Source organism: Phalacrocorax carbo, chromosome 2, assembly GCF_963921805.1.
Source record: "Phalacrocorax carbo chromosome 2, bPhaCar2.1, whole genome shotgun sequence".
NCBI classification, from domain to species: Eukaryota; Metazoa; Chordata; class Aves; order Suliformes; family Phalacrocoracidae; genus Phalacrocorax; species Phalacrocorax carbo.
This window is the reverse complement of record NC_087514.1, coordinates 164,901,971-164,928,264: the sequence shown is the minus strand read 5'-3', so window position 1 is coordinate 164,928,264 and position 26,294 is coordinate 164,901,971. Positions and strand designations below refer to the sequence as shown.

At 43.4% G+C, this 26,294-nt stretch overlaps 1 protein-coding gene across 1 annotated transcript in view; it reads left to right on the top strand.

Moving 5' to 3' along the window:
* Positions 1-26,294, top strand: part of OBSCN (obscurin, cytoskeletal calmodulin and titin-interacting RhoGEF) — a 198,702-nt gene that overhangs the window by 82,102 nt on the left and 90,306 nt on the right. Inside the window, exons 45-65 of the mRNA XM_064445166.1 lie at positions 601-867; positions 1,636-1,899; positions 5,910-6,173; positions 6,512-6,775; positions 7,082-7,345; positions 7,879-8,142; positions 9,631-9,894; positions 11,224-11,490; positions 11,865-12,128; positions 12,743-13,009; positions 14,011-14,277; positions 14,980-15,246; positions 16,381-16,647; positions 17,843-18,115; positions 18,749-19,015; positions 20,996-21,262; positions 21,804-22,073; positions 22,610-22,876; positions 23,699-23,965; positions 24,813-25,079; positions 25,781-26,053. Coding sequence (XP_064301236.1) covers positions 601-867; positions 1,636-1,899; positions 5,910-6,173; positions 6,512-6,775; positions 7,082-7,345; positions 7,879-8,142; positions 9,631-9,894; positions 11,224-11,490; positions 11,865-12,128; positions 12,743-13,009; positions 14,011-14,277; positions 14,980-15,246; positions 16,381-16,647; positions 17,843-18,115; positions 18,749-19,015; positions 20,996-21,262; positions 21,804-22,073; positions 22,610-22,876; positions 23,699-23,965; positions 24,813-25,079; positions 25,781-26,053 — 5,601 coding nt within the window. The remainder of the gene's footprint in view (positions 1-600; positions 868-1,635; positions 1,900-5,909; positions 6,174-6,511; positions 6,776-7,081; positions 7,346-7,878; positions 8,143-9,630; positions 9,895-11,223; positions 11,491-11,864; positions 12,129-12,742; positions 13,010-14,010; positions 14,278-14,979; positions 15,247-16,380; positions 16,648-17,842; positions 18,116-18,748; positions 19,016-20,995; positions 21,263-21,803; positions 22,074-22,609; positions 22,877-23,698; positions 23,966-24,812; positions 25,080-25,780; positions 26,054-26,294) is intronic.

Below are 26,294 nucleotides of genomic sequence, written 5' to 3'. Positions count from 1 at the left end.
CAACCCTTGGGAATATCTTTTACTGAAAGTCCTTCACTTGGGATGGATAAATAGCACCATACAGTCTTTTCCGTTGCTTTTCTTTCATGTTAATAGAATCTGGAAGCAGATAATGAAGACCTTAGTGAAGTCATAAATAGCACTTGCAGTATTTCCATTAATTAATCTAGGCATATCCCTGAAATTTCACTTGGTTTATGTGAAGGGGATTGAAAGGTGCCCTGTTATGACAACAACTGAGAAAGGCAGGAGAGAATGGTACGTTGCGGCCTGGAATTTTAAAAAACATAGTGTTCATCTTAATTGTTCCTCTGATATTAAGACAGAGCTGCACATAGTTCCTTAAAAGCCTGGAATCAGCTTTCTGTTGTTATATCTTAAAATGCCTTTAAAGCATACCTTCCAGTACTGAAATTATAGTTTCACAATGTTGATTTCCAGTTCAGTTGCGACATGTTGAATGTGGTGTGTTGCAAAGCGTAAGGCAGGTACCGTATATTCTAAAACCTTTAGAGATCAAAGGGTTTTAATTCAGTGGAGCAGTTGAGGTGCAGTATTTCTGCAGTTTTAAAGTGTTCTCTCTTCACCTGTGATCTTCAGCCCTTCCTCCACATTTTAAAAAAGAGTTGAAGAATGTGGAAGCCACAGAAAATGGCACAGCCACTTTCTGCTGCGAGCTGAACAAGCCCGCAGCTGCGCTGGAATGGAGGAAAGGAGACAGAGTCCTGGAGCCAAATGACAAGTTCACCATGAGATGCGAGCGCACAACTGCTGAGCTGGTGATCCATGATTTAGATCTGACAGATGCTGGAGATTACACATGCTGTTATGGAGATCAGAAAACCACTGCTGCGCTAAAAGTGAATGGTAAAAAAAAAAATCATCAAAAAATCGAATTAAGTGGATTATTTTCAACCAGTTGTTTAAGAGCATGGTAGAATCAGCTTTGGAATTGAAGCCCCATTTCTGATGAATTTAGCAACATGTGGTTGGACATGGGCATAAGTGCTTGAATACACTAATCAGGTGTTCACTGCAAAAATTTCAGATATTCATCTTGGTTCCGACTTACTTCTTTGATGCTTATGTTGTAGTAGTTGCTAAAAAAGGAGAATCATATTATTGTAATGTTGGTTGTAAAGACGTTACAATCCTAAAGTTGAGAATATATTATTTGGTGATGAGATATTTTTGATACAGTTTTTAGTGTGTCAGAATAATTTGACAGTCTGTCAGAGAAGAAATCTCATGGAAAAGTGCATTTGATGCTTCGGAAACAGTTTCATTTATTAACTTTTTTCAGTAAAGATTTGCATTGCAATAGAACTTAGACACTCTAGTTAGGCTCTGTTTTCCATTGCGCCAGGCAATACCCAAAGTAAGGTAGGGCCCAGTGTTGCAGAGCTTGAAGTTGAGGCTGTTGTTGTTCCCCACTTCATGCCATAAAAAAAGCTCTGACTTACGAACAAGGTGTTCTCCAGCTTTCCAAGGTCACCGTCATGTTTCCCAGAGTGGTTATAAATCCTATTTGATTAGGGAAGGCTTTGCTTTTCATGTGTTGTTGACAGACCACAGATAAATAGTTACTTAGATAGTTGCCATGGTCATACATTCTGCTTATTTTGAACTCCCCAGCCTTGCCTGCACACTTCAAGAAAGAGATGAAGAACGAAGAAGCCACAGAAGGCGGAACAGCCACGCTACAATGTGAGCTATCTAGGGCTGCCTCTGTAGAGTGGAAAAAGAAACACAAAGCGCTCAAATCCAGTGAAAAATATACTATGAGACAGGAAGGTACTACAGCACAACTGCTGATCCATGCTTTAGAGATCAAGGATGCTGGGGAGTACACCTGTGTGTGCGGAGATGAGAAGACTACTGCAGCACTGACAGTGCACGGTAAAGAAAACAGAAATGAGAAATGTTTGTGTGATGTTTCTCCTGTTTCCTCTGGAAGCCTCAATACTGACACGCAATGAATTCTTTCTCTAATTTTGCCATCATTAATTCTGTTGGTAACAGATTTTCTTGGTTTTAATGTGATTTAAATCTAATTCTGACTAGAATTCTAGTTCCATTGATTACACTAACGTTTTCCTGGTGTTCTCCTTGCTCTTGTTGGTGCACGGCTATAGTGCTTTGCACCACACTGAAGGTGTTTTTTGTTCTCTTTTACTTACTTTTGACTTAAGCTTAGCAAGATGGAGCAGCAGGACCATTCATACTTTTAAAAAGAGTGATCTTAGATTTCAGGTTATGATAGGATTTGACAGATAATTTTAAATAATGCAAACGAAACTTGATTCAATGCAACTTTTCTATATAACTCTGACCAAGGATCATGTAGATTTGTATGCTGGTATTGCACAATATTCAGCATTATAGTGTGAGAGTACTTCACAGTCCTCAGTCCAATTCACCTGCAAACTTTCCTTGGAAGAGAGGAAAACTTTATTTCCACTATTAACATAGGACAGTAGGAAGTAATTTTAGCCATCTTTCTCACCTGGAAATTCAGTAGGTCAATGAGTGGATTTCTTTTTACTGCCCAGACTTTTTCATCTTGTTATTTACCAGTAAAACAAGGATGGCTTCAGTCTTGAACTTCCAATTTAACCATGGAAAATAGAATTGGAAAGAACCTCTACAGGTCATCTAGTCCATCCTTGAGCCTCAAGTCACCATTGTGCCTACCTAGCCTCACTCCAGTGCTGAAGAATTTGCAGTTCCCTTGGACACTCATTCCACTGCCTAGCCATCAATACTGCCAGAAAGTTCTTCCTAATTTCAACACAAGTCTTTCTTGAGCTGGCTTAAGTCATTACATCTTGTCCCATATCCTGTAGAAAGGGTTAAATGTTTGCTATTTTCCTCTCTGTGAAAGATTAGAAAACTTATGTCTCCTTTCTGTCTCCTCTTTTCTGGACTAAGCATCTTCAATCCTTTCACTCTTTCTTCATAGGTCATGTTTTCTAGACTTCAGCTCATCTTTGTTGCTTTCTGGACCATCGTCAGCCAATCCACATCTTTCTAGAAGTGTGGTGGACAAAAGCAGACTACAGCGCTCCATCTGAGGCTTTACCAGACTGGAGTGGCATGGAAGGACTTATGTGTCTTGCATATGACGTGCCATTTCATATACCCCTATTATGATGTTTGCTTTATTCACATCAGGATTGCATTTTTTGACTTGCATTTGCTCCATGATCTCTGGTAACCTCAAATCTCTCTCTGCAGATCTGCTGCCTGTTGTTCCCCATCTTCTACTTATGTTGTTGATTGTTCCTAAATATAGTATTTTGCACCTGCTCTTGCTGAATTGCCGCCTATTTTTTCACCACTGCTTCATCAAGTTCTTCTATATCCTAATCCGATTTAACAAAGTGCTTTCAGCTTCTCTCCCTTCCCAGCTTGAGATCATCTGCAAAGTTAATGACTACTCTGCATTTCATAGATCCAAGCCACTAAAGAAACCTCTGAATAATACTGGACTTAGAGTATTGAGGACCTCTGCCCAACTCATTCTTTCATTGTGAGTGTAAATCACAGCTGAATATTCTTTGACTGTGGTTTTCAAACTGGTAGTGCTTCCTGCTGTAGTTATGGTAAGAGCTTTACTAAAATCAAGGTGTACAGCATATACTGTGTGTCTCTCTCACTGAAGTTCATTAACCTATGTCAATAAACACTACACTGGTCCACTCCTTCATGAAAAGCAAAGCTCTTGGCAAGTCCAAGTGTATTGCTACAACGTTTTTCAAAGAATTAAAGTTAAGCTGAAGTGGCTGTAGTCCTTTGGATCCTTTGTCTGCCTCCCTCTTCTCATCTCTTTTTTCCAAGACACAAGCACTGTGGGTGGGATTCAGCTTGCAGATCAAGACTGGTGAGTGTTCCTAAACTCCTGTTGTTGACTATGTTGGTTAGATCTCCACTGCCAATGGAAGCGAGGGAGGCATCCAGTTCACCGTATAGCAGACATTTGCATTTGGTCAGCAGGGAGCTCCATTTGGTCCCTTGACTTTGGATCTGTCTTGACCTTCCTGGGAGCTTAGACTCTTGGTTTATATGGTACGAACTAAATGTATGCATTTCAGTTTGGGAGGCCTTTCTCACCTCTGAGTTTTTCTGTACTTGTGGAATGTCACCCATTCTCTTTGATTTCTCCAGTGTAACTGTTGAAGTCTAATATTAGTTAAGCCTGTACCTTAAGTGTTCCAGGACAACTTTCATTACACCAAGGTGCTTTGAGAATATTCCATTTATTTAAATGTTCTCTAATATTTTGGGTTTTTTCCTAGACAGAATTCATATTACTTTCTTAGCTATCAATAAATTTTAATATTAAAGACGAAAAAGGAATTAAACATTTCAGCTTTCCTGTCTTGCCTACCATCATCTTACATTCCTGAAGGTTGGTAGACCAACCTCTCCCTTGTGTTCCTTCCTTCTAATCTATCTACAGAATGTCATTGTATTATTTCTACTTCTTTCTAGTTCAGGCTGGCCATGTTCCCTGGGATTTGCATGCTAATACTCTGGTACAGCCAAGAGCCACTATTTGAACTGTGAACAGAAATATGGAAAGCTCCTGGAGTAGTGATCTCACCACCCAGTTGCTGGATGCAACGACATACAGCATTCGGCTGTGTCTGGAGACATTTGATATCAGCATCATTTTGCAGATTACCTTTTAGCCCCTCCTTCACGGCGGTCGCTTTGTCCATGAGGTGACAGAGCCCAGGAATGGGGAACTGACCTTGACCTTCTTGAGACATAGAGGGAAACTGTCCTTTCTGGTTTTGCCTCTACATTCCATAGCATTTCTTTTGCACTCATCTAAACATCCAATATTTTATAGGTCTCCCAAGTTTCAGGATAATGAAGAATTCATTATTTAGGCAGACTATTCCTGATGGTCTTTGGAGTGGGGTAGGCTGTGTAATTATGCCCTTCGTATCCTTTCTTCAGGAAGCTTTCCACTCTCTTAAACTACCTTGTCCTTTAAGTTTGCTTCTGCTTGGTTGTAAGTAGCAATTTTTGAATTATTAAAGCCTGATTTCTTGTTACCCACAGAATTTTCTTTTGCTCTTCTCCATCATTGCTTGTCCTAAAATCCATGAGCCTCTCCTCCTTCATAACTGGTGTCTGCCCAATTATCCTCCACATTTCGTTTCTCAGATACTTATTTCTTGCTAGTCAGAGCAAGAGATCATCCTCCTTTTCTGTTCTTTCATATATATTCTATATCCAAACGTGGTCTCCACCTCATTCCAAAGATTTAGCAGAGGTCCCATCCTGCTGCTCGCACAGTAGATAGTACCACATCACCACCCAGTCTTGTACTCTGAATGATTCTATTAGCTGTTCCAAAAGGGATGAGGTGTTAGATACACCTGAACTTCCTGGTGTGAAGGTCTTATAGGAGATTTCCACAATGGAGACGTCGTCCTTCTTTTTCCTTTTTATTGTTACCCAAGCACTTTCGGGAGGTCTGTCTGATTCTGCTCTTCAGCCTCACTCTGTCAGGCTAGGTCTGTAGGCATCCCTAACACATAAGGTAAAACTTCTTCTTTTTTTCCTTTGGCTTTTTTTCTCTGATCGTGGTGTAACATGCTATATCCTTTTAGCCCACTTTTCCTGGGCTGAATTGCACTGAGAAACTATAGTTCTGACCATACGTGAGGTTTTCCCATTCCTGTTGCCTATTCTCCATACCTCTCTAAACCAATCAGCAAATTTACAGTGTGAGACCCTTTTGTTGCTATGATACAAATTAGTTTATTCCTTCTGTAAGATGACCCTCGTGTCAATAACTAGGCATGGATAGATAACTGGTAAACATCGAGGTTCATTTTATTTGGTGGCCAAGACCTGGACATCATGAAAATGTTTGCTCCTTTGTTTCTCAGCTCTTCCTGCTCTCTTCAAAGAAGAGTTAAGAAATGAGGAAGCCACTGAGGGTGAAGTAGTCACTCTGCGCTGTGAGTTGACCAAGACCGCTTCAGTGGAGTGGAAAAAAGGACACACAGTACTCAAACCTAGCGAGAAATACAAAATGAGGCAGAAGGATGTCACTGCAGAACTGGTGATACATAATCTAAATGAGAGTGATGCTGGTGATTATACCTGTGTGTGTGGGGATAAGCAGTCCACAGCTTCCTTAGCAGTCCACGGTAATAACCAATTTCATCTAAATGTCCTCATTATCAAGCTTATAGTTTGAATTATTTTTTTTTCCATGTTCATTGTTATCTCTGCATAGTTCCTCTGAGTCTGACTTTTCCTGGCATAGTCATGAGAATCAATTTACATTTTGTGATTTAAGGGAAAAACCTTCATCCCATTTCCTAATACACAGTGGTTTTAGGACCCAATCCCTAAAGCAGATGTGAGATCAGGCCCAAAGACAGCTCCTCACTGTTGCCCTCGCCTTTCCTTCTCCCACCCCTGCCCTTCACCAAGAGGCCGTGTTTCCTGCTCCATTTTAACCCTCTGTCCATTGCGTCCTCAGCACTGCCTGCACGCATCAAGGAAAGCCTGAAGGATGAGGAGGTAACAGAAGGGCAAGCAGCCAGTCTGCGCTGTGAGCTGACCAAGGTTGCTCCAGTAGAGTGGAAAAAGGGAAGCAGCCTGCTCAAAGTCGGCAACAAATACAAAATGAAACAGGAGGGCACAGTCATGAAGCTGCTTATCCATGACGTAGAACTAAAAGATGCTGGAGAATACACTTGTGTGTGTGGAGAACAGGAGACAACAGCTGCCTTGATAGTGCATGGTAAAAACCTTATACATATACCTGTATTATTGTGTTTTTGTCTACCAGCTCATCACTGTTGGCGTGTGTTCACCTGCGTCTGAAATTATTTTCTTTTTTTAAATTTGTAAGTTGTCCATAAGACGCGGTTGCATCCAGGCTGCTTTTCTGCGTCTGTCTATTGGTTTGTCCAATGTCCCAGAATTATGAGGAAAGGAAACTCTTTCCACCCTCAAATGTTCTCTGTTTCTTTGCCACCTGATCCCTCCCATCACCTGTGTGCCACATGTCATTTTTAATGTTCCCTGTCTGTTTTGTGACCTTCAGCCCTGCCTCCCCTTTTCAAAGAAGAACTGAAGGACCTGCAAGCCATGGAAAGCCAAACAGCCACTCTGCGCTGTGAGCTGACCAAGGCTGCAGCTGTGTCATGGAAGAAAGGAAACAAAATACTCAGGGCAAGTGAAAAATACATCATGCGGCAGGATAATGCCCTTGCTGAGCTGGAAATTTGTGATCTAGATCTGCAGGATGCAGGAGATTACACCTGTATGTGTGGAGACCAACACACCACGGCTTCTCTGACCGTGAATGGTAAATTCACCTTGCAGATGACTGTTCATTTTCTGTTTCTCTGAAACATCTGTTGCTGTGCAAAGTGTTCATCTATCGGCGTTAGGCTTTTTACTAGAAAATAAGTTGTGTTCAGGAAAGGAGAACTTCTCGTTCTGACATTTAATTTTTGTCTGATATTCCTAAAACGGGAGCTGAGGACGTGACTGTTTCTCCATGCAGACAAACAGCTATCCTGTAAGTCTGAGGGAATAGTGCCTAGAAATTGCTCCTGTAAGACCAGCTGAGATGGCCCCATGGAGGGTGTCCCTGTGATAAGTTCTTTAGGTTGTATCTTGAATCCGTCCAGCCTGTTGTACTTTGACCTGTCAGCTCAGCATTTCTTTTCTTACTGTTGCTGCTGGATTTAGTTTCCCAGATCACCATAGTGATAACCTCAATGGTTAAAGTCCCTGCCTTGGCTAGATTTGAACTTCAGTTGAGAATTCACGATGCTGATCACAAATGCAGAGGTCTTAGTTTAAATACACCATCTATCGATTTTCCATTCCCAGCCCTGCCAGTGCTTTTCAAGGAAGAACTGAAGAATGAAGAAGCCCTAGAAGGAGCATCAGTCTCCCTGCATTGTGAATTAACCAAAGCAGCTCCAGTGCAGTGGAAAATAGGGTCCAAAGTGCTCAAAGCAAGTGACAAATACCAAATGAGACAGCCTGGCACCACTGCAGAGCTGGTCATTCATGACCTGGAAGTAAAAGATGCTGGAGATTACATGTGTGTTTGTGGTGACCAGAAGACAACAGCAACTTTGGCCGTTCATGGTAAAAAGACCTTATTAAAAATAATAAATAATTCTGTAGATAGACGTCACTCTGAAATTCAGCTGTTTCTGCCCTGGGTCAGTAACTCAACTTTCTCTGACCCCCCCCCTTTCTCTTCATTCTATGTATAGCTCATTTCCTACTGAGAAAGACTAGCTCAGGGCAAATTTTGGGGACATTATTAATCTGACCGCCTTTAAAAGAAGAAAATGAGGTGTTTCTTTCTGTCCAAGTCCCCTCTTCTTGGACATTTACATTTTCCAGGTCTTTTCCCCCTGTCATCCCCATGGTTTATTTCAGCCAAACACAATTTTTCTTCAAAACACACAGGTATGGTCTGTCAGACCCTCTGTTCTCCAAGCACTGCTCAAAGGAGAAGTGAGGGTTGGGGGAGCAGAAGGAGGAGGAGATGCCGCTCTGTTGGGTGACCCGGCCATGGCTATTTCTGGGGGTACCAGATTCTTTAAGCAAGTCAGATATGCAGAATCAGTTAAGAGTTACCATTTCAGAGCTTGTTACCTCTAACCTTGGTTTGAAGGACTCAGGGGTCTCCACCTCTGTGTGTGTGGATCAAGACTACCTTGACAGGTGTTAAAGAAAACCCCAACAGCACAGGTTATCAGCACTTTTACTCTTCTTTATCGTACTAGCTCCCAATAAACCAATCCAGAAATAAATCCTTGTGTTACATTACCCATCTTGTTACCTGGTGTTCTGCTCTCCTCTCACTAATGAGTATCCGTTTTAATGGAGTCCTTGCCTCTAAGTAACTTACTTGGTCAAAGAGACCCAGTTCTGTCCCCTCCAGCTCTTTCCCAAAACCTTCTGACTCCCCTCAAGGTCTCCTGAGACATGGACTTTCTCTGAGGCACTTGGGGAGTGCTGTTTGTATCCCGTACCCACTTACAGTAATTGTGCACAAGGCACATTTGTGGGTAAATGTTATTAATTAGTTTCCGTGAAGGTAATTTCCTACAGGTTGTTCTGTCTTTTGGTTTTGGTTTCCAAAATGGGAAATAGTGAGAACCTGAAATTCTTATTACATGCAATGGCCCTTCAATTTCAAACTAGAAGTAGTTTTATTTTAAATCTGGCTGATTTCATGTAGATGGGGTTATAAGTTTTTAGTAAAAGCAATGAGAAAACAACAATACCCATCTCCAAGAAATCATACCTGTGTAGGTGAAATAGCACTCTATCCAGCAGAGTTACCTGTGAGTGCTGTTGACCCAAGACTGGACCTTTCTGTACTGTTCTTTCACCATTAAAAGTAACAGACACACAGGGAACTGATCCCTTGTGGTAAGTGAAACCACGTCACACTTGAAGGAGGATGCTTTCAGCGTTTCTGAACTTGGGTGTAGCTAAGCATGTTTATAACAGGCTGAAAAAGGGGCGCATGAGGGAAAATAATCCCAAATATGAAAAAGGCATTAGGATTTAAATTCTGGTTTTCTGATGACCGTTTGCCCATGTTGCATCCTTCAGCTGTGCCACCACTCTTTAAGAAAGAGCTAAAGAACAAGGAAGCAGAAGAAGGTGGAGAAGTCGCCCTGCACTGTGAGCTCACCAAGGCTGCTCCGGTGGAGTGGCGGAAGGACCAGAGGATTCTCAGAGAGAGTGAGAAATACAAAATGAGGCAGGAGGGGACCAAGGCAGAGCTGGTGATTCATGAAATAGCTGAGGAGGATGCAGGAGACTACACCTGTGTGTGTGGAGAGCACCAGACCACGGCTGTCTTAACAGTACAGGGTAAAAATTATTTTGACCTCCTATCTCCTAACTGGAAGCGTCTGTCCTCTACTATCAGGTGTTCAGTTTGCCACGTGTGTTTGCTCAACCTTATTAACTGAAGTTCCATTAATTTAAAATAGTATTCCCTGCCTTCAATGACCTGCAGGCTGGGTGTATTGGAAAATACCGGTCTGCATTTTTCTGTGCCATCCTTTTGTCTTTTCCTTTCCTTAAACACAAACCTGCTCTCCTTTCATCTTTCCCTTCTGGCATTCCTTTCCTAGCTTTTCTTTCCTTCATTTATTCTCTAAAACACAAATGTCTTTATTCATTGCCATTCCTTTCTGGCATTCTCAATAACTACCATTTTAATGTAGGGCATAATAATCAGTATTCAGAATAAGCCTGTGTTAGTTATATTTTCTCCTGTGCTAGGTTGTGTTTATATTGGGTTTTGTGCCCAGAACCACTGTCCTAATGCACAAAGATAGGTTTGCATCAGGAGTTTTATTTTTCTAGACAGGAAAGAATAAATTCTTTCTGTGATGTCCTTTTGGTCTTATTTTGTTGCAAGAACCAATTGCTGTGGAAACAAAACTAGTGTTTCAACTTAACACTGCTGGAGATGGGAAATATGCCAAATCAAGGAGGCTGAACCTGGTTTCTAGCCTGGATATTTTAACTTGGCTGCACGACTATGGAGCAGGTCATTGAGATCTGAGATATCCAACCTTGTTAAGGAGGTGGAATATCCCGTTATCCTACCTAATAGACAGACATGTATTTCAGTCACCAAATTTATTTCAAGGAAACAAAAGTGGGGAAAACATGAATATGTTCTGAGACATGAAAGCAGGCTGGGATTCAGCATCTGGAGATCTTCTTTGGGGTCAAGAAAAATCTGTGAGCCCTGGCTACATCTTTTCAAGGGGATCTCAATGAAGAAGGAATGTTGATGAGTAAGGAGCTGTGCCAACACTCAGAGCTCAGTAGGTCTGCTCTGTAAGTAGGAAAAGAGAGTACAAAGGCATGAAGTTTGTGGAAGACACCAACAGATGTGTGAACTAAAGAACTCAGAGACTATATTCTTAGTTTTTCTTACATGGCAACTGGTAGAAAGCAGGTGTCCTCTCTTGAGGACAGTGCAGTTTTGCTAGTAGGAAGCCAGCATAAACCCAAAAGGATTAGGGTATATATTCCCACTAGGATGTTTTCATTTCTCTTTCCTCTCTTTGCTGCTGATGCTCGCCCTTCCATAACCTTCACAACTTTCCCCTGTCGCTTCCTACTCTCACCTGTCCCTGGAGATATCCTCAATTTGTAACGCTTTTTACCTGCATCCTTCAGCTGTACCTCCATTTTTCCAAGAAGACATGACCAGCAAGGAAGCAATGGAAGGTGGAACGGCCACTTTGCACTGTGAGCTCAGCAAGGCGCCTGCCCACGTTCAGTGGAAGAAGGGCCATTACGTCCTCAGCCCAGACAACAAGTACCGCATGAGACAGGAAGGCTGTGTTGTGGAGCTGGTAGTTCACAATTTAGACCTGAATGATACTGGAAATTATACCTGTGTGTGTGGAGACGAGACCACCTCAGCCACCTTAACAGTGCATGGTAAAGTAATCCTTGGGACTAAGGTCCTGCAGACCTTAGACCTGCTCAAGTCTCTATTTCTGCGGTCTCTTCCCATTCCCTTTCGTTTGCTTGGGCTTTTGTTTTCCTTTGGACTTTGCTTATGTGCTTCCTCCTTCTGCTAGGACAGGGAAAAGAGTTGTCTGTTGGATTTTGTCCTCCTCAGCTGTGCTGGCCCGTCTCACTTTCCTTGCCCTGATGCAGAGTCCAGGGAAGCTGAGGGAGACTTTTCCACTGTGTTCCACTGGCCTGGATCAGGGCTCAGTAGCATACCATGCATCCTCTCCCCCAGGACCACATCTAGCAGCTTTTTTAGGAATACTCACTCTCTCTATGGTAAATCTTTTACTCTTCAGCACTGCCTCCAGAATTCAAAAAAGACCTGAAGGACCTAGAAGCTGTGGAAAGCGGGACAGCTGCTCTGCACTGTGAGCTGACTAAACCTGCTGTGGTGGAGTGGAAGAAGGGGCAGGAGGTGCTCAAAGCGAGCAGCAAATATAAAATGAGTCAAGATGGTGCTGTCGCAAAGCTGATTATCCACGAGCTGAATGTGGAGGACACTGGAGATTACACCTGTGTGTGTGGGGATCAGCAGACAACTGCCACTTTGACAGTCAATGGTAAAAAAAAAAAAGTTAAAAAGAGGAAAAAAAAGGGGGGGGGAAGGTTATAATATATTCTGAAAATAAATGCCGTATGTTAGTGTCACTTATGGAGAAGACCTGGCCATGATTCTTAAGGAAGGTGTGTAGGATAGCATGGTCTATACAGCCTAATAGAGTGACCAGGTAGAAAATGAGAATTGCAATGCAGAACTAAATGCATTTTGTCAGTATGTTACTGTCAGGATAACTGTAATCTCTCCTGCAAGTGGCCTGCTTTAAGAGAGAATCTGAACTTTTACAAATCCCTGCTGATCTTCAGAATATCTACTCCTTGATCAGGGCAACACGTTGGCTACTTTAGTAGTAGGAAAAAATATTCTGCCATTTTTAGATCATAGATTAAGCTCATATATAATTCATGGCAAATGTAACTTCTTGAAACTGATTTCTTCTTGTTCTGTAGATATTCCTATTACATCTCTGGGGAAATAGCCTTGTACTTTGAATCTAGAGCACTGACGTTTAGAGACATCTGCAGAAAAGCTCTTCTGGTGCTTTCATCTTCTTTCTACTTTCTCTTTCCCAAACCCCAGCTGCAGTATGTTGCAAGTTATATTTCTATTTTATAGCCCTTCCAGCACTTTTTAAACAAGAGCTTCAGAATACCGAGGCAGAAGAAGGTGGTACAGCAACACTGAGGTGTGAGCTCACCAAACCCAATGCTGTGGTAGAGTGGAGGAAAGGAAATACTACTCTCTACCCTGGTTTGAAATATGAGATGAAGCAGCAGGGCTCTACTGCTGAATTGGTCATTTATGACTTAGAACTGGATGATTCAGGAAAGTACACCTGTGACTCTGGGCACCAGCAGACAACGGCTGCGGTAGCTGTACATGGTAGGCAGAGTATTGACCCTTGGATCAATAGAGATGAAGTGAAAGGAGCGTCTCTCAGTGTTTTGCTGTTCGTCCATGCCAGCGCATGTATTTTACTTAAGCATGACACATTCTGCTTGCAGTATCTGGAGTGATTAATTATCATCAAAGCAATTAAATGTTGTCATGATGTCAAAATATGATGAACCCTACTACCCTCTGAGTGCAGGGGTTGTGGCTGCACATGGGAATGGATAACAGGAAATAAGCCAGACAGGCTGATGGTTATTTTGGGTTGTTGATTGCTTCAGTAGGCATAAGGGATGCCTAATGGGGCATAACACCCGACTGGGATGATGAGAGATGCAACAGTTGGGGTGTAAAGGATTTCTATAACATGTGAATGTGCTGTATTTTTATCTGGGGCTTTGAGCCTCAAGTATAAACTTTGAGTGCAAACAACTGCATCCACATCTGTTCTTCTCCACCCCTTCTACCATCCTGAGCAAGACCTTGCCTGAAATCTGAATTTCCTCTTCCATTTATCACTTTATTGTCATCTTTTACTGTACTGCCTCTTCTTGTGTTTTTAATTCTACCTTGATCTTTTATATGTTGATGAAAGCTGTACTTGGGGGTAAATACTATTCACTTAATATTGCAAACTCGGAGGCTTTTATTAAGGAGCAAGGGTCCATGTAAGAAAGAGCATGTCCCAGTGGTTTTTGAGTAAAGCACCCCCAGTTCACATGGAGATGCTTCCATGAGCAAGTCTGACTCCTCCAGATCACAAACCAGGCCATTCTGTGGATGACTTTCTGAGATCAGATCTTTCCTAACTTCACCGTCTGTCCTCAGCTCTTGGGTCGTGTAATGGTTCAGTGAAGTTGCTACCAAGACAGAAAGCTGCAGCCCTAAGACTGTAGAATCATTAGAATAGGCCCTTTCTCACAAAAGATGGTAGGATTGGGTCCTTTCTGGACTAAAATGCTCTTAAAACATTTCCCTCTCAAATTTTGCAGCACTGCCTGTCACATTTAAGCAACCCCTTCAGAATAAGGAATCAGAGGAAGGAAGTACAGTTACATTGTGCTGTGAGCTGTCAAAGCCCAACGCTGCAGTGGAATGGAGGAAAGGAGGAGTGGGGCTGCAGCCCAGCCAGAAATACGAAATGAGGCAGAGGGAGTGCCGGGTAGAGCTCTTAATACATAATCTCAAATTAGAAGATACAGGAGAATACAGCTGTGATACTGGTGATCAGGAAACCAAGGCATCTTTAAATGTGAAAGGTAGGTGTGTAAGCTGAGTCCTAAAGCAACAGATTCCATCCAACGTGCAAAGCAAAAGTTTGAATTGAATATTTTTAAGTACATGATTTCTTTCCCTATAAATATTTTCCTATTCATCTGATATACTAGGATTTTTAAATTTTGTTTTTCAATGAGAATGAAAAAAAGATGATACTTTGTTCTTTCAGTGCTGCATTTGAGTTTTGGGTTCTAAGAAGAAACCCTTTCTAGCTTTATGGCTGGGGAGAAATTAAAGAAAGAGCAATGCTTTAACATATCATCTGGATGTTTCACATGACTTGTGGTTTAGGTATATAAAAAACCATTTTCTTCCAAATCCTGGAAGAAGACTGACAAAGACCTTCTGGATCTGGCAAGGCTGTCCACGGAGTTTTGAACTTCTTTACTCCTGAGATCTTTGTTAGACTGACTGAAAGATAAATTCATTCAAATAATTTAATCCTGGGAAAGATTGGAGTCAAGGAACAAAGGAAATAAATGTTTTAAGTGCTGATGGCTGCTTCCGATGCAGCAAGATCTCCTAGTAGCTCCAGGCATGTTAGAAAACATGGATCCTGCCTTGGAATATAGCACTTGCAAAGCATAGTATCTTGTTCCCTGATGTGTCATTCTAACTGTGTTAACCAGGACTTGACTCAGGCTTAAATAAAAGCCCCTGCTGCTTCTTTCTTTCCCCTTTAGCTCTTCCAGTTCTTTTCAAAAAGGAGCTCAAGGACAAGGAGGTGGAAGAAGGAGCTGCAGTGAAATTCCAGTGTGAGCTGACAAAGGATAATGCAACAGTGGAGTGGAGGAAAGGCACCATGGAGCTCTTCCCGTGCTCCAAATATGAAATTAAATTAAGCGGTCGCACAGCTGAACTTGTGATTCATAATGTAGAACTAGAAGATGCCTCTGACTACACATGTGATACAGGAGACCAGCAGAGCACAGCAGTCCTCAGAGTGAATGGTTAGCATTGCATCAAAATGGAACAGAGATAAGAGGGATTTGTAAAATTATGTGAACGATACTCTTTTATTGATTGGTGAATAAGACACCCCAAAAGTTAAGATAAAGAGGAAAGCAGGTGCCCAGTCATAAACCAGAATGCAGAACAGTGGGTCTTATGGGACAGGATGTGTAGAATGCCTGTGTAAGCCTGTAAAGCACAGTGTATTGACCCCTCCTCTGATATGATAAAAGCAAGAAACTCTGCATCATGGGGATTTTGAAATTCTAATAGATCTTTATTTTTGGCACTTTGCATTCATCGCTGAACCAATGAGTAACCATAAGTCATTTACAAAAGCAGTTTAAAAATACTATTTCCGATTTTTGAAATGTCTTTCCATTAAGACCTTGAGAACACCGTGTTTAAACAAACCAGGAATAATGTCTGTGATTAATCACTGCCTGAAATGTTAATTGTCATCCTGACCTGGTGGGTGCAACCCACCAGTTGATCCTCAGCCACAACCTTTCAAACTGCATCCTCTTGGCTGAACCTGACCCACAGAGCAGCTGCTGGGTCAACCATGAGTGAAGGCGCCCTGTGCTTGCGTTACATGTATCGCAATAAGGTTTAGACAGAGGGACCACAAGCACTGAGATTCATGATTTCACAACTGCTCGCGCACACACACACACGGTGGATGTTCCCTTCTCGTTTTCATCAGTGACAAGCTGTTGTCTGAGTTGTTCCATGCCCTGCTTGAATAAATGTTGTCCATTTGTTTGTGCATCGTCTGGAAGGATCTGCTGTTATTAGTCCAGGGTCTTGAAATGCTAGCAGAGAAATAAGAGCTGTGTTTAAATATCAGAAAATACCAGGTTTTGCTTAGCCAAAATCTTTACGCATATGGGAGTTTCCGAGGTGTAATATATATGCCCTTGACTTTATGAGAAGCAAGAATATTTGGGGAACTTTCTGATCCTCTCCTTGTCCAGATACACAGAATATAGGCTTTTTTATAGAGAAAAAAGGGGTTTTTTTATCCTATAACTACTTAACGCACGTTTGTTCTGCAGTGTCAGACCCCAGGTGCCTTGTGCCGAGTTGTCCAGACCTAGCTAATTGTGCATTAATTATTTTTCACTTTGCAGCCATCAAACCCCGGCTGAAGCAGCAGCTGAAGAATGAAGAAGTGGAAGTGGGAGGAACGGCCAGGCTGCGCTGTGAGATTTCCATTGGCAAAGCAGAAGTGGAGTGGAGGAAAGATGGAGTCATCCTTCACTCAAGCTCCAAGTATGAAATGTGGCAGGATGGCACCCTCCGCGAGCTGCGTGTTCACCGCCTGGAGCCTAGCGATGCTGGAGAGTATTCCTGCAAGGCTGGAGATGAGACGAGCTCTGCAAAACTGACCGTGAAAGGCAAGACCCGTTTACTGGGGCACGGGGATTTTCACTTTAGGAAGCTAAGATTTTGTAACGTAATTGTTACTATTGTGATAAACAATCATGATGAACGCAGAGCATAGGAAGGGTGTTATAAAAAATCTTGTACTCAATGAATACACTAAAGAAAAATTCACTTGGTGGACAGGAGAGGATAAGGCAGACGTGATTTTTTACTCATGGCTTGAAATATTTGCTTGACATCATATGCATGTGAGTGAACAGATGGTTCATCCCCAGCTTCCAGTCACATGGCAGCTGCATCTGGCCTTAATGTCATTACAGACAGAGCTTGCTTTCAGGTTGGACCACTAGTGTGGAATGATCACCACTAGCATCTCTGCAGGCTACTTGATATTACAGATACTCTGCACATTATGCCCACCTGCATCATTTTTCATGCAGATGGTGAACTCAGTTGTACGAATGTGAACCGTATTTGCTCAGATGAAGATTGCACAGCTTCTCCTTTGGCATTCCCCAGTAGATTCAGGGTTCATACAGCTTTTGCCTGTTGCAGGCTGGCTGTATGATCTTTGCACAGATCTGCAGGTGCCCAGCTGTCCTAGAAGCAGGACGCAAGCAAGGCGAAGCACAAATGCCCTGTGCTCATGCTAATGCAATAAGTCCTGGTGAAAGCACAGAGCCAACCAGATCCCAGCCAGTTTGGAGTGCCAGCACAGAGTATACGCAATTCTGTCTGCAAAAAGGCAGTAGAGGGGATCAGGTTTTCATGTTATTCAGGGTTTTACAATTTGAAATTGTAAAATTCTGATTTTAACATCTGACGTTCACACCTTATTCACCCAATTAAGGTACCAAGTACATAATTAAAAAAAAAAAATTAAAAGTGCAATGTATCTTTGAGAAAGGGCAAGCAATAAAACCACTGACTGAAAGATACTGGCCATGTTACTAAGTACACTGGAAGTAGTGAACCAGCAGAGTTTGAAACAAGTGATTTGAGAGGCTGTGATATCTCCATCCTTGGACGTACTTAAAGCTCAGCTGGACAAGATGTTGAGGAACCTGCTGTAAGCTGGCCCTGCTTTGGGCAGTGGGTGGAGCAGACGACCTCCAGAAGCCCCCTCCAATCTATATTATCCGATGACTCTATGATTCGACCCGTGTTTTCCCTTTCATGGTTTGACTACTGATGGACTCTTTGCAGAGCCTGACGTGACCATCGTGAGCGGCCTAAAGGACGTGGTGGTGTTTGAAGGGGACGACGTCACGTTTCGGTGCCAGGTTTCTCACGAGAATGCAAGGGATGTTGAATGGAAGCTACAGGATGTTGCTCTGCAAAATAACGAAATGAATGAGATCTCAGTGGAAAAAGGAAAGATTCACACCCTGACATTAAGGAAGGTGACTGAGCAGGACATTGGCACCATTGCTTTCCGAGTGGGACCCCACACGTCAACGGCAGAGCTCACAGTAAAAGGTAAGGGCTCTCTATGATGTAGGAAGGGAACAGAATTGGTAAGAAGAGGTAACATTTTGCTTATACTAATAGTAAATTCAAGGCCATCTTTCACCCCTTGTTAGCTCATGTTAGTAGGGTACTTGCACTTCAGAGCACACATGGTGTACTAATGTGGTCCCATACGCTGTCATCACTATGGAGAGGAAGTGGGAACATCACCAGGGTGCTGAAGCTAACTGGTTTGTAGAGAAATTACTGGGGTAGCTCCAGTGGATTGACAGACGTGTAATTTTCATTGCTTCCACTCTCCTTTTTCTCCTTTGGAGACTTCCTTCCTCTAAACACTGTTTTGAAGAAATTCTCAGGCATCCTTCTCCTTCCCTCTTTGAAACTGTTGGTCTGGTCAAAGTCGCCATCCCATCTGAACCAGTTAAAACATCTGTAAAGTTTTTGATTAGCACTTCAGTAACCTCAACAAATACTTGTGAGTGGCTTTCATCCGAAATCCATTCACTTGTTTTAAACCCCCCCCATATATAACACAGAAATTGAAGTATTTTTTAATACATATCTGTTCAGCTGTAGCTTTAACACTGCAGGGAAACAAGATTAAGGTGACTGTAAATGCCTTTGCTGTGTTTGTACTTTCAGTGCCACCTCCAGTCTTTAAGGAGAAATTACAGAGCACAGAACTGCAGGAAGAAGAAACAGCCATCCTCCGCTGCGAGGTCTCCCAGCCTAATGTTGCGGTGGAGTGGAAGAAGGGTGCCCAGGTGATTTCCCCGAGCTCCAAGTACGAAATCAGACAGGAGGGAACAATCCATACCTTAAAGATCTATCATTTGAAACCAGAAGACTCTGGCAAATACACCTGTGATAATGGAAATGAAAAAACAACAGCCACTTTAACTGTTAAAGGTAGGTTGTTTTGCTTATTTTTAAGATAAGAAACTTGTTCCACTTCTTTAGCTTAGTACTAGCGCGAGGGTGTTATCCTTGGCTTCAGATGTACTTTGCTGGCATAAAGCAGCTTTTGCTTTCAGAAGTTGTGTTAAGTCTTGTGGTGTCTTGAACAATGAACATGGAGGGACTCAAGCGTGGTAACTGCTTCCCATATCCTAGACCCAAGGGCCTTTTTCTGGTCATTCAGAAAAACAAGGCTGGAACTAACACTGAAATTAGATAATTTTGATTCTTAACCACCTCAGTCCTTTGAGCTGTAGTCCTGCCTGGGCAAATGGTGCTCAAGAGTTGAAGTGCCCAAACTTACCTGGGCACTCAATTCCAGCTGAAGAGCAAGGCACCTAAATACTTCTAGTGCCTAGTGTCTTAAATATAGGCACAATGTGCCAAAATGTCCGTTTTTTTAGAAGTCCACTCTGGGACTGGTATAAATGCAATATTAATGTGACTTTTTCTGAGATATAATGTCAGCTAAAACAGAGAGGACCCAGGAGGTTCTCGTGAAATTTCATCTGTTGAGGGCTCTCCCATGAAGGGCATGCACCTGCCTGCTGTCACACTAACTTCAGGATCCAATGATACCAGGATATTTGTACTGTAAGCAGATCCTCTGATAGTGGCTGTCCATTTGTGGCTCTATGTATGGGCTCAGCCACTCCAGCACTCCCTGGAAAAAAAAACTCCAAACCAGGAGCCCATGGAAGGCTCTACGGTCACCTTTCATGCTGAGCTCTCCAAACACGATGCACCAGTGAGGTGGAAGAAAGGGTCAGCCTTGCTCCAAGCCAGCAACAAGTATGAGATTAAGCAGATGGTGTCTGCTGTGGAGCTATTAATCCACAGTGTACAGCTGAAGGATGATGGAGACTATATCTGAGATTCTGGTGATGAGCAAACTATGGCATCCTTGGTAGTGAAAGGTGACAAAAAGCTTTCACTTCACCTTTTAGGGAGTTCTGGGTTAGTTTAGGTGTTCTCTATATAAGATCCATATGTAGCAGTGAGTCTGGTGGTTTTTTGTAACGAGGATTTCTGAATCAACAGTAACGCAGTCTGACGGATTAGGTTTTCACAAATACATTATTTGTCTCTCTTACTTATTCCTTTGCTGGCCCCTAAGAGCCCTAGGGCTGCAGGGCTTAGCTGCACAATGGGGTGCCTTCACTGGAAATGCAACTACACAAAAGCCTTGACCCCAGCCATTGCCCAGCTGCCCCACAGAATGCACCATCCATTCCTACAACGTCTGCAAGTACCTTCAGATCTCGCTCCTCTTATACACATCTTCTACCCGGTACCTGTGAATTAATACCAATTTCTAAAGCCCCATCTACTTTCCTTGTAAATACCAATTCAGCTGTAACTGTGGAGCCACCAAGGTTCTTCTAGGGAACTGGACTTGAGGAACTAAACTTTTACAAGTGGCACGTTGTACATCAACCCGCCAAAACTCCATTTTGACCCGTCAGTGATAAACATCAGGGCAGAGACTTCCAGAATTCATCTTTCTTCTGGGTCCAGTTTTCAAACGAGGGTCATTATATCACAGAATCACAGGTTGGAAGGGACCTCAGGGATCATATTTCATGTTTCTCCATGTACCATCCCAAGAACTTAGATATCAGGCGTAGGCTTTTGACTTGTGGCTTTGGTACCCATTTGGAGATACGTGCACTTAGAGGCATGTCCATATCTGTGACCGCTCCTGTGTAAAGGAACATATTCCCAGAGGTGCTCAATGAGTGTGGTGCCCAGTGACTCTTGGGGAGAGCAGAGTGCCTAGTGCTCCTGGAAATCCAGCACTGTAATTCCTTGTTTGGGTTTTAAAGTAATTTTGGAACGGAGTTTGAACCAAGTTTGGAATGGCACCACAGTTTCACTAAACGCAAGACAGTGACACAGCAATGAAACATAATTTTTTTTCCTCTGATTTAGCTTTGCCAGTAATCTTCACACAACCACTCCAGAACCAGCAAGCTGAAGAAGGTAGCGCCATCACTTTGAGCTGTGAAATCTCAAAATCAAATGCCACTGTGCAGTGGAAGAAGGCCGGGAAAGTGCTGCGGCCAAGTGACAAATACAAGATGCGCCAAACCGGGTCCGTGGCTGAGCTGGTGATTCACAACCTGAGTGAAGCTGATGCTGGGGAATATATGTGCGACACAGGGGACCAGCAAACCACTGCAGCTGTGCTCGTGAAAGGTGGGGCTTCGTGTGGGGAAAAGCTGCACAGAGCTTGGTACAGAGACAGGGGCACGTGACTGAGTAATTTGACAGCTAGACGTTGTCCTGTGCCGAAGCTAAATCACTGGGATCTGAGACGAGACTGATTTCAGAGGGATAAGAACCGGGTCAGTTATGTCTAGGGAATCAGAAATTGGTCTTTAGTCAATGATTCTGTGATTTAATGTCAATGTCACCCACCAGAATCTGTTGACAACATTTTCACAATACATAGATTGCATTATAAATATATATTATATATTTATTATACATATAATACAGTATAAAATACATACTTTAGAGACTATCATATATATGTGCACATACATACATTATGCATCTGTAGAGTGTAACATTACCACGTGCCTGTGCAACTACATTTCCATGCATTTAGTGCTTAGTGCTTTGTGGTAATTATTTCAAATAATATAGTACTGTCAACAAAGAGCATAACAAAATGTTTAACCCAGGAAGCATCACCTGAAAGTAGATATCAAACTCTGTTGACCTTTCCATAAAGAACCAGCAGCAGCCATAGTGGAGACGCTGAAGGATGTCACTTCATATGAAGGAGAAGACGCAGTGTTTGAATGCAGGCTGTCTCGGGAAACAACTCAGGATGCCCAGTGGTTCCTGGGCGATGTTCCTCTGCAGTCCAATGAGATGAATGAGATCAGAGTCCAAGGGACATGTCACACGTTGATCCTGAGGAAGGTGACACTAGAAGACTGTGGGCCCATCAGTTTCAAAGTTGGGCAGCATACCTCAGCCGCACAGCTAACGGTCCAAGGTGAGCAACCTCCTAGGAAGAGGGAATCAGAAGGTACTGGTAAGCACTGTCAATATTTCTTTATATTCTGGAGAGGTTTATTTGAAAGGAGGGGACTCTGGAAATCTTGGGAAATTTGGCTACCCTAATTTAGGCATTTAAGAAGTAGATATGTACTTCTGAGCTAGTTGTTTCAGTCCTTTTTTTATAGTCCATGGAGTGAAGCAGACATCCTTGGAAGACTACCCAACTTATCCTGAAACAAGCAGCTAAGATATGCCAGCATCAATGCTGAACAATGTCGAGAATATGCTCTGAATTAAGCTCCTACTTATGTTTTTAGATCATATTTACTCAAAACGAAAAAAGTCCAAAAAATCTAAAAAACCTTCCATTAAGTTCTACAGAATGATTTTGAAAGATGGGTCATGTCAGTACCTTATCTTGTTTGTTCCTCTTTGATCTGGTTCACAATGTAACTATAGGCACCCAGTCCCAGCCTGGGGGCATTGCTGGATCAGGCAGTTGCTGCAGTGTTGGTGCCCTCTTCCCCACAGTTGCTCCAGTCACCTTTGTAAAGGCTCTCCACAGCCTGGAGCTGCAGGAGGGTGGCACGGCTCACTTGTCCTGTGAAGTCTCCAAGCCTGACGTCCCAGTGGAATGGAAGAAAGGCGCGTCCGTGATCCGCTCCAGCCAGAAGTGCAGCATCAAGCAGGAGGGGAATGTGCACACGCTGGTTATTCACGATTTGAACCGCGCAGACTCAGGGGAGTACAGCTGCCACGCAGCTGATGGGAAGACAACTGCCAGACTAGAGGTAAAAGGTATGGTTTCCTCTTTGCTCAGCAGTGGTGAGAGGTGTCTCTAGTACGAGACAGACATTGAGGTGGTGGAGCAAGTGCAGCGGAGCGCGGCAGGGGCTGGAGCACGTGAAGCATAATGAGAGGCATGAGCAGCTGGGTTTTTTCAACCTGGGGAAGAGAAGGTTGAGGGAGGACCTCATTGCTGTCTGCAGCTTGCTAATGGGGGTCCACAGAGAGAGGGGCAAACTTTCCTTGGGGTGCTCGATAAGCAGATGTGAGGCAACAAGTGCAAGCTGCAGCAAGAGAAGTTTAGATTAGGAAAAAACCCAACCCTTTGCAATGACGGGGTGGTCAGACACTGGAACTGGGACCCAGAGGGGTGGAGGAATCTCAATCTATGGAGGACCTCCAGTGGTCCCTTCAGCCTTAATTATTTTATAACTGGTCCCTGGCTGCATCATCTGAAGCCTCAGGTTTGTAGATGTATATTCTTTGAATGCTTTTATCCTGTTCCATGGTTTTACTTTGGGGATAAAAAAAACCATCTGGGCTTCAGAAGTTATTACTGTAGTTAGTTGGGAATTCTGTGTGAAAAGAAGCCTAGGGTATGGGGAGGGACATGCAGCTCCTGTAGAACTGAAATTTTTCCTGCTGGTTAGCTCCCTCCCTCCTCCTCCTCTGACTGGCTTAGACCTAGTCATCCCTGCCCCTGGCAGCTCTCCTTAGATAAATGTAGCCAGACTTCATGAATAGCATTATCAGTACCTTAAACATAAAACATTCCTCCATTTTCTATTTTTGCTTCACCCATTTTTTGCTATTTGCACCATCCCCCCTTTCAAGCCCTGCCCGTGCTTTTCAAACACTGGCTGAAAAACGAGGAGGTGGAGGAAGGGTGCACAGCCATGCTGCGCTGCGAGCTGACGAAAGCCGGCGCACCCGTGGAGTGGAGGAAAGGAGATACGGTGCTGCAGCCAAGTGACAAGTATGAGATCCGGCAAGAAGGGACACGTGTTGAGCTCTTCATCTATGATGCTGAGGCTGAGGATGCTGGAGATTATACGTGTGACTCGGGGGATCAGCAGACCACTGCATCGCTGCAAGTCAAAGGTAGGAGAAGCCTTGCTTGAAGGCAGATAAGTTATGGCTGTGGCTGTCCTCCATTGGGGTGATACGGAAGTTTTATGACTGAATTATCGTTAACACTCTATCTGTGAATTACAGCTGCAGGGAAGGGTTTGATCCGCAATCCATTCTTCAAAGAAGAATTTAGTGCCTTTTAAACCCAATTCTATTTCTGCAGTTGCAATTTTGATCTCACTGTGAGAGCTGGGAGCAAAACTGCAGCTGCTGCTAATGAAGGGTATGAACAAAAGCAGTTAGAAAATTTGTCTGCTACGGAAGTACTTCACCATACCTAGAACAGGCCCATTTTAAATTGAGCCATTATACCTATTTGTGCCTGAGCAGCCCAAGAATTGTGGCTCTTTGCCTTTTTCTAGTGACTACATTTTTGGATTTTATTGTTTTATTCATTTTATGCTGAGTGCTGCATCTCTTGACTTAAGCAGCAAGATTGTGCTTTTAGATCCTGGCTTTAGCCACCATAACCAGCTCCTGTGTGGCTTCAGTGGTTAAATATCCAACTGCTTTGATTGGTACTGTTGTGCCTCTCACTGCTTATACTGAACATTGTGAGTATGCCAACATGAAGCCCCTTAGAGGTCCTGTGACCTGCGGCAACCCTTTATGGAGCAGCAGTGGGCACCCTCACGGTATCAGCGGCTGGCCCCCACGGGCGTCTGGCTATGGCACAACACAAAGTCCTGCTCTGAGCTCGGCGTCGCCAGCAGGCAAGTTGCGGTTCACAAAGATGGGAACTGCCAAGCCGGAGAAGTCGCAAGTAAGTTTCTCACCTCCGAGCACTGTCACTGATGCGGTTGCTTCTCCACTGCAGTGCTACCTGTGCTCTTTAAAGCAGAGCTGAAAAACGTAGAGTCTGAAGAAGGGGGAACGGCTGTTTTGCACTGTGAGATCTCCAAGCCGGATGCCCCCGTTGAGTGGAGAAAAGGAGGGGTGGTCATTCAGCCCAGTGACAAGTACGAGATGAAGCTGAAAGGCAGCGTTGCTGAGCTGATCATCCATGGTGTGGAGCCTGATGACTGTGGGGATTATACCTGTAGCACTGGATACGAGATCACCACAGGTTCTGTGTATGTGCAAGGTAAGGTGAAATGTGGTGGAAAAGCTCTGGTTTTGCTGCCTGGATTTCTTATTCCAGAATCTTTGACAGTAACTGGCCAAACTTGTCTCAGACGCAAACGGTTGAAAGTCCATTCATTTCTTTCCTGGTTTCAGTGAAGATATAAGCACTTACATCCAGGATGGGGTTGGACTGATGTTTATAAGTTAAGGTAGTTCAAAGTACTGACTGTACCATGTACCATAGCAGATGGTGGTACTGCTGGAAAACCATTGGCTTGGAGCAGTGGTGGTAAAAAGTACTGAAATTCTTATTACTGATTACAGCTTCTATCATTGCTGATATTCTTATTACTGTTTTAAAGCACTGTAAGTAAATATTTAAATCCTAAGCTACCTCTCTGCCTCCCACCTCATACAATGTGGGTGCAGACGGTTGCAACACACAGAAGAGCCAGTCATGACCTGGTTGTGGAGTAGAGTTTACTCCCAATGAAACAGTGTTTGCAGACACACACACTGCGCTTGCAAGCGGGTGAAGGATGGACGGTGGTTTCTAAATCCCTTAAAAAAATGTCAGCTCTTGTTTGCCCTGGAACAGCGTTACAGGTTTAACTCTCCTAGACAACTTGCGCTGTTGCTTGGGCTAGTTCTGCAGGAAGCGACATATATATGTTTATGCTTTTGTTTTCCTTTGGCACCTTCTCTTGCTCTGTTATACAGAAGAAGCAGCGGTCATAGTTTCTGGTTTAAAGAACACTGACGTCTTTGTGGGTGAGTCAGCCACGTTCACCTGCGAGCTCTCGCACCCGGGCGTGAAGAACGTGCAGTGGTGGCTCGATGGAACTCCCCTTCACAACAACTTTGTGACCGAAATCTCTGATCAGGACGGGATAATCCACACTTTAACCCTAAATGATGTGGCGTGCCATGACTCAGGCACTGTCACCTTCAGAGCTGGGTCCCTTATATCGTCAGCTAAATTATTAGTCAAAGGTATTTCATTGTTAGAAAGAAACACATGGCCACCCCTGGACTTGCTCAGTGCGCTAGTGCTTCTGCCTTCCAGGCTACCCTTACTAAATCCCTTCACAGTTGTTCTGTGTCCTGCAGCCCTCCACTTCTGCAAGTCACCCGTACTCATGCCAGAAGCCTTATAGGAACAACTACATTGATTATTTCAGTGGTTCAGGTGAGGAAGGGTTGCAGGGTCAGGGCTGCTGCTTTCACCTGACAT